At 45.4% G+C, this 16,500-nt stretch overlaps 1 protein-coding gene across 3 annotated transcripts in view; it reads left to right on the forward strand.

Annotated features, from left to right (window-relative positions):
- The window catches only part of IPO9 (importin 9), a 595,516-nt gene that overhangs the window by 327,874 nt on the left and 251,142 nt on the right, over positions 1–16,500 (forward strand). For all 3 annotated transcript variants that reach the window (XM_085600586.1, XM_085600577.1, XM_085600596.1), the window contains 2 exons: positions 11,035–11,183; positions 13,528–13,656. In XM_085600586.1, coding sequence (XP_085456712.1) covers positions 11,035–11,183; positions 13,528–13,656 — 278 coding nt within the window. The remainder of the gene's footprint in view (positions 1–11,034; positions 11,184–13,527; positions 13,657–16,500) is intronic.

Raw genomic sequence — 16,500 nt, forward strand, 5'->3', positions numbered from 1 at the left:
TGGTTCCTCTGTTTTAAAAAAAAAAAAAAAAAAACTACTCTCGATGCAGCTAAACCTGAGAATTTTCGTCCTATTTCTCTCCTGCCGTGGGCTTCTAAGATCTCGGAGGCCTACATAGATTCCATCTTGACAAGTTTAAAAAAAAAAAAAAAGAGAATAACATACTTGACCCCTCTCAAAATAGCTTCCGTCCGGGTTACAGCACGGAGTCTGCCCTCCTAGTGGTGACCGAACATCTGAGGGCAGCACTGGATGAGGGACATACTTCGGCACTTATCCTATTGGATCTCACTGCCGCGTTTGATAGGTCTCTCACCAGATCTTGCTGCAAAGGTTGGAGGCTGCCGGCATCCTGGGCCCTGCACTGGACTGGTTCGCCTCTTTTCTTTCTGAGAGGATCTTCCAGGTAACGGTCCCCCCTTTCACCTCCATGGTGCATATTATTAAGTAAGGGGTGCCACAGGGCTCAGCTTTGAGCCCAACGCTTTTCAACCTGCATGTTCGACCATTAGCAGTGGTGGCAAGGTGCAGAGGGCTGACAATAGTATTGTATGCAGATGATACGCAGTTGGTAGTTGCACTCTCCGTTGACTGTGTGCAGGACGCTCATAAGTTTCAGAGCGATCTTGCTGCTGACGCTGTGTGGATGACTGCCAACTGCCTCCAGCTCAATGCCAGCAAGTCTGAGATTTTTGCAGGTAGGGAAAGATCCTGAACTGTGGAATGAACGCTTGTGGCCTGGTACCATGGGTTGTGCACCTGCCCCTAAACAGGTGGTGAAAATCTAGGTGTCTGGGTTGACTCGGCTCTTAGCTTTCAGGCCCAAACCAAGAAAGTGGCAGGGGCGTGTTTTGGTATACTACGAGGGCTCAAACCGCTGCTGGGTTTTTCGAGTCCATCCATCAGGCAGGTTATTGTCCAGGCCTCCGTTCTGTTGAGACTGGATTACGCCAGCTCGCTCTACCTGGGAGCCTACAAGTCTGAGATTTCGAGACTGCAGAGGGTCCAGAATGCAGCTACCAGAACTCTCCTTGGCCTTCCTAGAACCTGCTAGACCACCAGCGTTATTTGTCAGCTACACTGGTTGCCGGTTACCAGACGAGTGGAGTTTGTGTCTCTGCATTGCTTTTAAGATCTTGAATTTTGCTTGATAGGTCATCATCTGGCGCTTGTCTCCCGGGTAAGGAGGGCACGTGCTGGGGGATGCTCTTTCCACATACTGGCAGCTAAACTCTGGAACTCACTTCCTATACACATCCACAGCATTGATAATTACTTGGCTTTCCGTAAGGCCATTGAGACCCACCTCTTCCTCTCGCTATATGCCTCCTTCTGTCGTTAGCCTCCCTTTGTCTGCTTTAGCTCTGGGACGCCCCTTTGCTGGGGCAGCTGTGCGCTCTATAAAACTACATAACATAACTGTATACCGACAAGATGATGCTTCTACTGAAATCTACTTATCCTTTTCTCCACCTCCTCTGCTGTGATCCACATAATCAATCCTGACCTCGCCTTTATCAAGAGCGAGTGCAATGGTATTTAATGTTTTAACATCAACATTTTATCCTTTGGTCTATTTAATAAATTAATTTTCGGAAAACATGTGCCTTAGTGTTAGGGTAAAATAGCTAAAATATACATACAATGCTTCCATGTAAAGTACATTCATGCTTCTTGCGAATCATCATTTTGAGTGCGCTAAGACTTCAGTAACAAAAAACTGTCAGATCCGAGGTAACACGAACAAAAGCCGGTGTTCTCTTTATATATATATATATATATATATATATATATATATATATATATATATATATATATATATATATATATATATATATATATATATATATATATATATATATATATATATATATATATATATATATATTTATATATATATATATAATGGCGATGGTGCAGGGCGTTTGATAATCAAACTTCGAATGTGCGCTGAATTTTGGGTCTATCTTCGTCTTTGCAAATACTGTTGGTGACGGAGGAATGAAGATAGATATATATATATATATATATTTTTTTAACATTTTGAAAAAGAACCCATCATTCATCTAGCCAAGTATAGCCTATTCATTGTTACTTCTTCACCTTACTCCCAAAATTGCCATATGACCTTATATTTTTTGTATGCCTCCCAACTCACTTTGCATAGGCCTCTTTAAACTTCATAGTGCGAGTCATTTTATCTTTCCATTGCAGTTTTGTTGGAGGCTTCCTAGTTTGCCAATTCTGGAGGATCAAAGAACGTGCAATCAGCAATGCTACAAAAATAAAATATTGTTGACCCTTTGTTAATTGCTGGCTTCTTTTAGAAACATCAAATAACACCAAATTAGAGTCTGGTAGCACTGCACATCCTATGGCCTTACTTATGTAATGAAACACTTGCTACCAAAAATTGCTAAGGTGTGGACATGTAAAAAATGTATGAATCCATCCCCTTTCGCCTAGTTGTTGGCACCGAAAGCAGTTATTGGAAACTGCTGGATACATTTGACAACTTGAGTTACAATGCAGTATGTGTGAGCTTAGCAAGATCTAGGCAACCTTTTACTAGATTTAGTTTCATGCTTAATTTGTAGGTGGTCCAACTTAAGCTCTCTCAGTAGGTATCAAGCTCATTCATCTTGAGGTGACTCTCGTCAAAAATGTTCCCTTTGATAAAGGAATGCCCCTCTTCAGTGTAAACACATAGACACTGGCAAAAACCTGCACACTACAAACACAAATGTCATTCAATGAAAGAAAAATATGAGAGAATGAGTCATTTTTGTATTTCTTCCTGAAGGGGCCAACACAATGTAACTTTGTCATACACAGTAGCAGCAAGAAAGACTACTCAAAGATTATTCGGTTTGAAATGTGTTGTTTAGGGATGCCACAAAAATATATTTTCTTCCTTTCATTTCTTCCAGTTTTGTGTGTTTGGATTAAAGGTGCATGGTTTATTATCATGTTTTAGGTCTGATCCAATTTTGCACACTTAAGATCATATGGAAATATTATAATCCTATTTAATCTTGTGGCAGTGTTTTAGTTTATTTACTGACTGGTGAAATGGCTGGCTCATAACATTCTTGCCCTTTATGTACAAACACATTTACCCACAGACCGAATTGGTAAAACCCTTTGATACATCAGACCCCTTTGTAGCAAGTCAGTATTGATAGCATGTAAACTGCTGAACACCACCGCCATTAAACATTCAATACAAGGTGTAGTGATACGTACCTGAGAACAGAGTGCTGTCACCATGCTCATGGAACAATGCTGAAAACATGACCGAAGACGTCCACTTACCAACAAAATGTATAGCTACAAGTGCCCCTTAGTTATGTATTGCACCTTCAGCTAATCCTGTATTTTTACTTACCAGCATTTCACTACTGGGGGTTTTGCAATGTTAATAGCAAAAAGTAAAGTTCTACAATACAATGTGATGCCTGTTAAAAGGTCAGGACTGATTTGAAGTGCAACATTTGCCTTGGGCTTGGGGACACTTAGCAGCTATGGATGTCACAGACCAGCAGCGCCACCTTAATGTAGTCCATAAAGAGTGCAGAAAAGCATTGGCAAGTATGCTTAATGGTTCAAGTTTCAGGTGCCTTAGAATGCAGGGCTGCAAATTAATCTGAGGCAATTAACAATTTTAAATGTTTCACAAGGTACTATGCTGTTGACAGGGTTGACCACCCCAACAATTTCAAAATATTGCTAAGGAGTAGGTGAATGACCTACAACTGTGTCCAGTATTTGTTTTTTTTTTTATTAGAAACCTTTATTACACAATAAAATACATAGAAAGGCCTACAACCACCAAGGCCGGCCGCTAGAAAGCCCGAGGGCCCGCAATGCAACGCCACACATTCAAATGAACCAGAGGCAAAGCTCCCGGCAGTTCGTGAGCACATGCAACAGGCCGTGGCCATAGGCCAGGAGCAATCGGAAAAAACAGTTTCATTTTCTATTAAATATAAAACACACTCAAGGCAATGAGAGTCCGAAATAGCAGCGTGCTCTTCCCAGGTCGGGGCACAACGTACAGTGTCCAAAGCAGTTCTTGACAGGAAGCGGTAGTGGGGGGCAATGGGAAGACAAAGCATGGAACACACCTCACACAATCCCGCAGAATGTGTGGCTAAGGGGACAAAGCAATATCGACCTCTAATGGCAGAGGCGGGGTGCAGATTCGTCCACGATATAAATTCCATGGACCCCATACCTTAGTCCATTTCCCCGGCTTGCCTCTCGCCACATACACCGTCTTTTCCCTAAACATACACCAGTCCATATTCTCCTTCCATACCGCGATCGTGGGCGGCCTCGGGGAGCCCCACAGCTGTGCAATGTTACGCTTAGCCACCATATACCCCAAAGTCACCCACTGCGTCTGTGCCGCATTATAGTCATTCGGTTCCCAGACATTCAACAAACACCTCCTAGCCTCTGGCAACAGAGCAACGTGCGTGACCTCCTCCATTACAGTGTGGATACCGTTCCAAAATTGCACAACCTCCGAATATTCCCATAAGATATGAAGAAAGGTACCCGGCAGGCCACATCCACGCTTACACATTCCATCCCTCGAGTAACCCATACGTAGCAAACCGGGCCCCGTGACATACACTCTATGAAGGATCTTCAGCTGTACGAATCGTAAGCGGGCCGGGATCGCCACCTCTTTCGGGGATCCACCGCCGATACCCAGTCCTCATCATCCAGTTCCAAGCCATCGCCCGTCCATGCCTCCCGCAGACGGAGCAGCAAGTCCGCGTGATCATTAATAAGTTTTTTGTAGATCAGAGAAATAGTGCTGTCGGGCACATAGCCATCCAACACTCTATCCTCCAGCGGGGAAAACTCGGGGATAGCAGCAACGTCCGGAAAGACCGAACACAGCGCATGGTATACTTGTGCATACCGGAAGTACTCTCTGTCATTTAATTTGTATTCAGTTTTAAGCATTTCAAACGTTTTAAAAGACCCCTTCGCCCAAAGGTCACCCACCTTACATATCCCAATCATATCCCATTTCTCAAAGCCTTTCGATCTCCACAAACAACCCAGCCGCCCGGAGGCATACAACGGCGTCGCCCGAGTCAAGCGATCCCTCCACCCCATTGCGGCATTCGCCGCATGCCACACACGTACCGCAACCTGCGTGGGTCCTGTCAACCGTGCATCCGGGGTCACCGAGTACAGCGCCCTATTATAATCCCCACCCGGGAGCAGAAATGTATCCATCTCGAAGGCCGGATTCAAGGCAGGACCGTATATCCCGTGGTTCACCGCCGCCAATTGAGACGCCCAATAGTATCGTTTAATATCGGGGAGGGCGACCCCCTCCCATCGTACCAAGGGAGCGTCAACTTGGCGAGAGCGATCCGTGGCCGCCCGTCCCAAAACAGTTGGCGCTGAAGACCCTCCACCTCCCGGAAATAACGGGCTGGCACGACATCTAGAGTATTTTGCAAAGCATACAAGAAGCGAGGTAGCGACATCATTTTAAATAATGCCGCCCGTCCGAGCAGCGAGAGCGGAAGTCGTCGCCACCTCGCGACGTCGGCCTTCAGTCGCTGGAGGGGAGGGAGAAGGTTTCGCTCATAGCGGACTGCGGGATCCAGAGAGATGAAGATTCCCAAATACTTGAACCCCAGTGTAGCAATCTGGATAGGGCAATCCCGTGGGTGGAGGGGGGCCTCGCCCGAGAGGACGTAAACACATGACTTGGCCCAGTTGATAACCAGGCCAGAGTTGCGACCAAAGGAATTCAATACGTCCACCAATACAATTAGCGACTGTCGGGGAGAGGTAAGATACAGAAGGATGTCATCCGCGTAAAGGGAGACACGGTCTTCAAACTCCGGCGTCCATCTAATGCCCCGCAACGACGGCTCCCAACGCAACCAGGCGGCGAGAGGCTCCAAAGAAAGTGCAAAGAGAAGGGGTGATAACGGACATCCCTGCCGCGTACCTCTCCCCAGTGCGAAGGGAGCCGACACCCTACCATTCACCACCACCTGAGCCAATGGGTCAGCATATAGTAATTTTACCCAACCAATAAACTCAGGGCCGAACCCGAATTTCGCCAACACGGCCCAAATATACGGCCACTCCAAAGTGTCGAACGCCATAGTAGCATCTAAAGATGCCAAGATGGCCGGCTCACGTATAAACTCCGCTCTAGCAAGCACGCCGTGCAACCGCCTCAAATTCAGGGCGGTATTCCGATGGGGTATGAAACCGGACTGATCCTGATGAATCAAGTCGCCCACGACCCGAACCAGCCGATTAGCCAATACCTTAGCCAGAATTTTGGGTTCTGCTTTTAACAGTGAAATGGGCCTATAGGAAGCGCAGCGATCTCGCGGCTTCCCCTCTTTGTGTATCACAACTATGTTGGCGAGACGTTGGTCAGGGGGGAGGAAGCCCGCCGCACGTGCCGCGAAAAACATGTCCCGAAGATACGGCGCTATCTTGTCGGGACGCAACTTATATAGTTCAATGGGAAGACCATTAGGACCCACAGCCTTACCAGATGCGATCGAGCGAGTGGCCAGAGCGATCTCATCTGACGACAACTTCGCCTCCATCAATATTGCATCAGCCTCTGATAGGGTTGGCAATGCAATGTCTCTAAGCAACAGATGAGAATCCTCCGAACGCACAGAAACCGGAGAGTATACCCCGCGGAAATAATTCGCAAAGCAGTCCACGATCTCCACAGGGTCAGTCACACGCACTCCATCCATTCTCTCCACAACGGGCACCAACCTGCTCGCTCTCTCCTTCTTATCCAACCAAGCAATCAACTTTCCGGCCTTATCCCCCACATCATACAGTCGTCCTTGCTGCTCTCTACTCATCCCTTTAGCGGCTTCCGTGACTAGCGCTCTATAATCTGATTGTTTGAGGCTGAGAACGTGCAATTTCTCATCAGTAACTCCCCGCTCCAAGTCCTCCTCCATTTCAGCTATTTCAGTTTCCAGGCGAACCACCTCTGCTCTCTCGCACCTCTTAGCGTGGGAGATAAGGGACAAGGCCTGCCCCCTGATCACCACTTTATAAGCCTCCCATAGGGAGACGGCCGACGACACCGACCCCACATTATCATTGAAGTAGTGATCAGTGGACTTGACCAGTTCCGCGCGGATCCCAGGGTTACGTAGATACCAGGGGTTAATGGGTGCTACTCTCCCCTCTGCCCCAGGAACAACCTTCAGTTGCAACCATATAGGGGAATGGTCAGAAATACCTCGGGCTAAATGACGCACCTCCCCAATCATCCCAGCCTGGATCGCCGGCACAAGCATGTAATCAAGTCTCAAGAGACTCCCATGGGCCCCCGAGTGAAAGGTATATTGCGCCTGTCCCGGGTGCATCAATCTCCAGCAATCCACAAGTCCCAAAGTGTCCAAAAAGCCACCCAACCAGGCCTGAGCCCTAGGGAGATCCCTGGGGGGGTGACGGTCCTCCAACCCGGAGACAACAGCATTAAAGTCACCCCCCAACACCAGAACCCACCTCAGGGAGTCCCAGGACCAGACGCCCCAAATCAGCAAATGTAGCCGTCTGTAACCCCGGAGGCACATAAACAGCAACGAGCGAAACAGTCCTACCCTCCCATCTCCCCACCAGTGCCACATAGCGCCCCATATCATCGTGAGGCACCTCGTCCACCTCCAATGGGAGAGAGGCCCTAACCAAAATGCCCACTCCCCTAGAGCCAGAAGTGAAACCAGAGTGAGCGGCAAGGCGATAGCCCCTCCTATTTAGGGCATGGAAGGAGTTCCCAATCAAATGTGTCTCCTGCAGGAAAACAATGTCGGGCGAAATCCGTTTCAAGAACTGCAACACCACCCCGCGCTTGATCCTGTCCCCCAATCCATTCACATTCCACGAAAGGATTCTCAATCCCCTACCCCCCACCCCACTCCCGTGCATGATACCCACATCCCGGAAAGCACAACCCGGACAAGTTAGCAGAGAACTTCACCTTGCCTTGCGAAACAAACAAACAGTCCCCAACAACCCCCCTCCCCCACAGTCCCCAAACCACAACTCCCCCCTCCCTGCACCCCTGCTTGAGCCCTAACAGCCCCCCCAACTCGCAGTGTGCCTGTCGCCCTAACATATACCACAAAAAGAACCCCAGAAGGAGGAAAGGGCCCCAATAAGCTCCCCACAACCTCCAGGCATTTGAAGGGCATATTGTGCCAAACTAGGGTCCAGTTGAGCCAAGGTACCAAACGTCACCAGTCCAGTCCATCACCAGGAACCAAGTTCTAGTCCTGCTCCACCAAATCCTCTCCGCTCTCCCGAGTGTCTCGATCCTGTCCCCGAGGCAGGGCATCCAACCAATCTCCAACCGCCTCCGGCCGGTCGAAGAAGTGTGAGCGACCCCGGAACTCAACCCGCAGCCTAGCCGGGAATAACATCGCATATTTCAGCTCCATGTCCCTCAAGCGCCGTTTGACACCCGAAAATCCCAGCCGTTGTTTCTGGACCACTTGTGTGAAGTCCGGGTAAAAGCTGACATTAGAGTTCTCAAACTTCAGCGGCCCGGCCAACCTCGACGCCTGAAGGATAGCATCCCTATCCCGAAAGTTAAAGAGTCGGGCGATTATAGGCCGCGGGGGAGCACCCACTTCGGGCGCACCACCCGGAATCCTGTGGGCCCGCTCCACCGCAAAGAACTTGCTCAGTCCCTTGGGCGCGAGACGATTAATCACCAGATCCTCCACAAAAAGATCAGCAGCAGATTCCTCCGATCTTTCCGGCACTCCAATGATACGAACATTGTTCCGTCTAGCCCTGCTTTCGGAGTCCTCAAGTCGACGGTCCGTCAGGTCACTGGCTAGCCGCAACCTACGGACCTCCGTCTGCAGGGCGGCCATGTCCACAGTTAGCCGCTTGAGTCAAGGAGTCGACCCGCTCGTTAGTTTTGGACAGGTCTGCCCTGACCAAATTCACATCGATCAGGACCGCGTCCAATTTATGAGCCAGGGTATCAAACTGCTGACCCACAGCGGCCTTCATCTCCTCAATGGCGCCCATGATGTCCAGCAAAGTCAATTCTGACGATGGGCCTGAGATCTCTTTGGACCTCTCAGGCGATTTATGCGAGCCACTAGGGGATCCCTTCGTCTGCGCATACCGATCCATGTTATTGACCTGTGTATAGGCACCCCTCCGGGTTGACTTGGGTTTCGACTTGTCTCCGTCTAGTCTCGCCGCCATCGCCCGGAGGCCACCAAGGTTGGCACCCGCCAGGACCAGGTGGCTAATTCAATTGGACACCGCCGTCGCCGAAAAGTGAGCCCATGTATAGTCCGAGAGGCAGGCCAGACACTCCGCCATCCGCGCCCCTCTGAAACACCAAAGTCCCACAGCCGATATCAGAAAACAAGCTTGAAAACGAAAGTGAAAGTGTGGGGTCCGTGGCAGGTCAAGCCCAGCCTGCTGCTGTTGTTCACTTCGTACCCGGGCACCTCACCAACTCGAGATCGGGACCAAGGCAAGAGCAGGCCGCAAACTTCGGAGTGCCACCATTCCGGTTCCCGGCGTCCGATCTGAATTTGGAAAACGGGTGGCACCTCAGCGCAAGTTCATCAGCAGAAGGCCGTCAAATAAACCAGGATTAAGTCAGGATAGACGTGGGAGGTTGCGGAGGCCCTCGAGAGCCGTAAGCCTACGCGGCCATCTTGGTTGCGCGCTAGGCTCCTCCCTCTGTCCAGTATTTGTTAATTAACAAATTTGAATACAGTGCTCTTAGTTTTGAAATCCATTTATAGTCATGTAAACTAGACCGTTTGAGAGAGAATAAGATGCAAACAAGAGTAATGAAATGTGAAAGTGCAATACATAGATTTTCTATGCCTAAAGCAGTCTATCATAAGTCCAGTGGGGACACTGCCAATAGGAAGAGACTACATACCCTGCATTACTTCTCCTTTAAATTAAATGTGTTTTATAACAACATGTTTTGTAAACACTGGAAAAACAGTGTGTGTCTATTTTGGGGGTTAGACAGCTGAATAAACACTGATGAGCACTGATTTCAAAAGGTTTGAAATACGCACTTAATCAGTCTGCTTGGTTCCTCTAGGGAACTATGGTAATTGGCAGGAGAGGGCATGGGCATTACAGTTCCTTTCTCTTTATTCCCCTCGATATGAACCATTGCTGCATCCTATAGTGAAACTTGATAGTTTTTGCTGTCTTAAGTTTCAGTATCATTTTTCTTTGTGACGGATACCTTCCTGTTTCTTTTCTTTTTTTCCCCCTTTGAAAATAGTTGAGACAGATTTAAAAAGTACCTATGTGATTTACATTTGTGCTTTCATTTTGAATTGACTTGTGTAAGACAAATTCTTTTGTACAGGTTCTAAAAAGATAATACCCTTGGTGACAAATTAGAAGCATCTTTTCTTTCCATTTTTGATACCTCAAACAAACCATTTTTGTGTGACAAGAACACAGGCGGCTTGTTTTGGAATGTATTTTCCAGTGATGCTTCCCAAGCATAGGCACCACGTCAAATTTTCAGCTTCCCATAATGGGACTTGATGAGTTGTTTTACATTTTGCTTCGTAGGTAATTCAGTTTATTATTTGTGAGGCTTATGAGGACGTTCAGAAAGATTCTCTTTTGGCCTAAAATTAGTATTCATTTTCTTAGTTGAACCAAAGTAAAAGGCTGCAAGGCTAAGCATCTCTTACACATTTGAAAAAGTCTTCTCCTTATGCATTAGGTCGGGGTAAATCAGTAGGAATTGTTGTAAAGTGAAATTGGTTCAGTTGTGCCAGTGTCAAAAGGAATCCACCTTTAATGTAAGGTTAGGTCTATGAAGTGTCTTCCGAACCCTGAAAGGCAATGAAGACGCTTCTGCCAAAGAATAAAGACAGGGCCCATATTTATCAATTAAGTACTATACTCGTGGAAGCTGTGGAGGTGGTGTACCATGTGCAAATGTTTGACAAGCAATTGTTACTTAGTGTCCTTCCTTTTCCCCTTCAGATCCGGTTGTTGCTTCTCTAGCCCAAGATATCTTCAAGGAGCTGGCACAGATAGAAGGGTGCCAAGGACCCATGCAGATGAGGCTCATCCCCACCCTTGTCAGCATTATGCATGCTCCTGTGGATAAGATTCCACCTGGACTTTGCTCAGTAAGTACTGTTGTTGTAAAATGAAGTTCAGGCACTAGCACATGAAGTATGAAAGATTAGTCTGTCAGTGGTGAGTAATATTTTGGTTTGGTTTGTTTGGGTGCAGTAAGGATCTGCTTGAGGTCAGTTGTCAGGCCACTTCCCTCATAACAATTGAAGTGCGTAGTGCGCTTTACTCCACTGTACAGTCTCCTTTCCTCCAGACTCCTGGGTTACTGTGTACCAACAGGTCATCTTTCTTCCCCTGTTAATTGCAAAATGCTTTCTCCAGCTTTACAACACTGCTTATGTGTTAAAAATGAAGCCTGGCTGCGTAGACTGAGACCAGGCTGGCAGTGTTGGCCCCGAGTCGTAGCCAGGATCACGGCATTGACGGCTACTTTTACCAAGATCACTTTGTCAATCTACACTCTTTTCTCCACATCTTATTATCCCTCCTTTGTTTCTGAAATAAACAGTAAAATGCCTTTACACATCTACAGGACTCAAACATAACATTAAAGCATCTATTTTCAGTTTAAAGCCAATTAAGTAATGACAACTTGCCAAAGAGGAGTTACATTTAGTATATGTTTTTAAATGGCACCAGTTGAAATTGACTTGTCAGTGTCAAAGTTGATTTTACAGAATACACCACATTATGGCATTTAAAAAAATAAATGGACAAACAGTGCTCCTGTACAAATTCTGTAGCGTAAGGATTCCGTTGGCTTCCCTCACCCATATCCCATAGAAAGCTGGGCGAAATATATCTTTTTTTGTCTGTCTTGTGGAGATGCGAATCGCAGCTATAACCTTCCAATTTGTTGTGTGATACACATTTGCCTATCTGTGGCAAGAAAAAAGAGTGAACTGCATGTATTAATTTTGAGCAGTTTGATGAATCACTGCGGGATGACCTTCCTGGGTGATTTGCAGCCAGTTCATGCAAACACTAGATATTTATTTATACAATTTATAAAGCGCGCAAATACCCGTGGGTGTCTCGGCGCTATATTCAGACTCTGATTCCATCGGTAGACCGTGTAATTGTGTTGCATAAATTAAACATGGCAGCCTAAAAGATAATCACTGTGATTATAACTCCTTCCTGAAAGAGTACTGATTTTTTTTTTTTTTTTACACACTTCTACCAAAGCTACAAGCCAGACCACTGGTGCTGTTGTTTTCATCCCTTATGTAACCTATTACATACAAGCTCCTGATTTTTTTTCTTTTCCAGTACGAGCGGTGGAGAGGAAGATTTAAAAGTAATGTGCTCTAGATTCAGATGCTCTGTTTTCACAGTACACTCGACCTCCAGAATATTTTCTCCTCTTGTCACACATGTAACAATGCAGCATATTGGTGACAACATCTAAGGCACAGCCTGAATTAACTCATTCAGTAGTAAAGTATACCATGCTTCTGGGATTCGATCCATGAGAGCAGCTAGCTCTTCTGCTGTTCGCTGTAATTACGCCTTCTAGGAGGCAGAGCAGCGATTGTGAAGCTGCTGCCTAGATAGAAATTAAAGGATGGTAATAAAATTATTAAGGAAAGAACAGTCACTTCACAGTGATACTTCACTACCAAAGCAAAAGGTATGGCAGATCTTACTGCTCATAACTACTGCTATGGGCAACCTATCAATAATGATGGTGATGCATAACACAGGGAAAGATTTAGATTTAAGATGGTAAGGTTAAGGGAAGAGCAGCTACTGTAGTGGAGGGTCTTGCTCTGTAAAGCATTCAGGATAGTAAGTTACAGGTAATGATGGTCGACAAACTTGAGGCCAGAGAATTACTGATAAATTGATCTTCTATAATTAATCTCAGTGACTAATTCAGAAACAAAATTGGAACCACCTCAAAGTTGGTAAACTGTCTCACGTTGTTTCCAGTTGTTCCTTCCATTTTCAACACCTTGAAGCGGTGACTGGATAGCTTTCTCTTGCCTAAAATGGATTCAGAAGGTACATTTATTCAGAGAGCACAGTAAAAGGTCATATGCAGTGTCAACAGGTTTCATTCACAGAACACATCTTATTCTTGCACCTTTACAAGCCATTGGGAGTATTTGCCAAAAGTTTTTTAAGACCCTTTAGGACATGGACATAGAGATGGCTTCAGAATATCTTGCTCATCTGAGGAAGATTGATTTTGTACACTTGCCTGTGCTAATGTTGAAATATTGGAACTCTTTGTTGCAGTGCTACAAGAACAGAGGGCAGGCAAAGGGTAGTGGAGGTCAAGGAGATTGAGTGGATGTGCTCCTTTCTTTCATCATCAAGGCATGCGTTTTTGGTGTTTCAAACATTGAATGGTCCGAATAATCATTCATATTAATTTGCTCTCCTCAGACATCCATCGACATCTTGACAACTGTGGTGAGAAACACCAAACCTCCCCTGTCTGAACTATTGATTTGCCAGGCATTTCCCGCAGTAGCACAATGCACTCTGCACACAGATGACAATGCCACCATGCAGGTAATACTTAGCATTGGTGTCTTCTGGGGTATGTGTTTTTAATGAATGTGATAACTGAAGGAGGTAAGTGATTAAACACGTGTTTTAACATGCTTTTGGTATTCATTGACTGACGTCTTGGAACTGTTATCACAGGGAATGAACCTACGAGGACTTCAAAAAGTGTCTTACAACAGTGATATTATATTTGTATTTTACTTCGGTCTGAAAATGTGATCCTGGAGGCTACTTTGTCCTCTTTGTTAGTTATCTAGAGAGCCATTCTTTTTCTTGAGTAGTAAGCTTCAGAGGCAGTAGTAGCTCTATGATTGTAACAAGAGTTGAGTGGTCACCAAACTCCTTTTCTCAATGACAAATGATGTGGATATCACATACCTGAGCACTAGAGCAACAGGGGCATAAGCTTTGTTTTCTTTAACCATGCCAAAAAGTTAGTGTCCATGCTCAATAACTATCATGAATTTAATTATTTTTTACGTAGCCTTTCGTATAAATTGATCGGAATCCTAAATGCAATATGTCGGAACACTTGACAAAGAGTACTTTTCGAAGAGTTTAGCAGTCATAAAGTGGTGTTACAATTATAAACCACGCTAGACTTGATAGGTGATGTGTACAATGTACTTGTGAGAGATGCTATACATATTAAACATTAATGCAAACGTTTTATGAGATCAGAGAATTACAAATTTCTCTCCATTGTGAGTAATATAGTCTTCATACTGCATGTCGGATGCTTTTTTTGTGAAAGGAGCATTAATAAAGTGAGTTTTATCTGTAATGAACCATATCGTATTGTAAATTAGAGTCTTTATACAGCTCATCCTTGAGGGAAATGCATTTATATCATTTAGGAGTTAGATGTTGTACACACATGTGAATCTTGCTATAAATGTTGATCCCGGTAGTGAAGATCTTGTATTACTTAAAATGGGTCTTTTGAGGGGTGTCTTGAATAGTAGTTGAGGAATACATTTTGAAGTGTGTGAGAAATGTGTTCTCCTAGAAAGATTAAGTCTGAATATGTTTTTAAATCGGAATGTTGTCCTTGGGCAGTGCTAAGTGTTTTAGGACTGTTTCTGCAAGGAACTAGAAGTTTCTAGAATAGGCACTCTGGAATTCGGATGGATTGTCTTGCACATGAAAAATACTGTTTTGTAGGGAAAGGGATGTTCCATGGAAGCCATTGTAATGTCAAGTAGGTGAAATTCACGCTTAGTGTATTTATATTGGAAACCATGTGGGCTACTGCCTTAAGTGGCGGTGCTCGTTGTGATTTGGACAGGCCTTGGCACATTTCCCTAGTCGACTAAAGTTTGAACTGCTGCATTCATGCCTTGCTTAAGGAGGAATGGCTTAGCCGCAGGAGAAAGTTTCCTTCCTCTTCACTATGACTTTACCCCAGGTCACTCCGGAACAGGGAGTGCAGCTTGACGATCCTATAACACCCTTTGAGATTCAAGAGGCCATGCGCGCACTTGCAACAGGTAAGGCCCACGGGCCTGATAGCTTAACAACCGAATTCTATAAAAACGTATGCATAATTGTTGGCCCCCCATTTGACAAGGCTCTAATTGCCTCATTCCTCCCAGACGCCCTTCGGGAAGTACTACTCCTCTCCCTCCCTAAACCGTACAGAGACCCTACTGCACTTGGCTTATATAGGCCCTTGGCACTACTTAACACAGACTATAACGTATTGACCTAGATACTGGCCATCAGACTGGCGCCATTAATATCGAAACTGGTCCACCTGGACCAAAATGGGTTCTTACCAGCCCGTAGCACCTCCCTCAATCTGTATATAGAGTCCAAGTGACCCCAAAGGTAGGCAGAGGTTAAAGTTAGATAGAACCTTACTCTCTATTTGTGGTAGAGTGGTCGAGCAGTAAGGCAATATCAGAGGACAGTGTTGAGCATTTGATGTACACACTCAGTCAGCAAATGAATTCACACAATCAAGAACTGAACTCTAGGCCAATTGCTTTTGTATAAAAAAAATACTGTTTTATTTTAGAACCGAACAAGCCTGGCACAGGTAAGCATAAAATACGTTGTAGCAATAAGTTGCTGATTGTAGAACAGTTTGAAAATGCAATAGAAATTGTACTTGTTTTTTTCAGTAAATTACAGGTAAGTAATTTTTTTGTTACTTTTCTAACTCAGTGCTGGATACATGGATTCAGCACTGGGACATTTCCTGCAACCAGGTGAGTAAATACGTTTTGGTTATTCGCATGATTTTTAAAGAATATCTCCACACTTAGTCGTTTTTAGAACAAAAACAGTGCATTGAAATAGGCTTTTTTAGTAAATTACAGGTAAGTTACTTTGTACGTTACTTTCCTTACTAAGTGCTGGATACCTGGATTCAGCACTGGGACATTTTCTGCAAACAGGTAAGTAAATACGTTTTGGTTATTTGTGCGATTTATAAAGAATATTTTTAGATTTCAAAACTCGACAATTTTTCAGGAATAACAGTCAATGTTATCCTATGGAGCAAAAGTAGGTTATCGGTTCAAAGGTAAGTTATCGCCTGTAGGAGTTAAGGTTCTGGGGTTAGACTCCGGTGTTCCCCAGGGTCAGTGATGCACTGTTGTTGCACCCTCAGCGTCACTAGGGCGGCCGGGTGCAGAGTGTTGAGGCCCAATGTTATCCTATGGAGGATAGAGGGTCTCCAGATGGTGGCTGCTGGCAAGTAGGCAAATGGGTTGTGGGAGCAAATCTCCTGGGGTTTAGGTCAGGGCAAATAGGGAACCAAATTAGCACCAAAGGTGCACCCTCAGCGGCACTAGGGGGGCCGGGTGCATGGTGCTGTTTTGAGGTCGGGTGCCCTGTTTT

The sequence above is a fragment of the Triturus cristatus genome, chromosome 1_2, assembly GCF_964204655.1.
Source record: "Triturus cristatus chromosome 1_2, aTriCri1.1, whole genome shotgun sequence".
Lineage (NCBI taxonomy): Eukaryota > Metazoa > Chordata > Amphibia > Caudata > Salamandridae > Triturus > Triturus cristatus.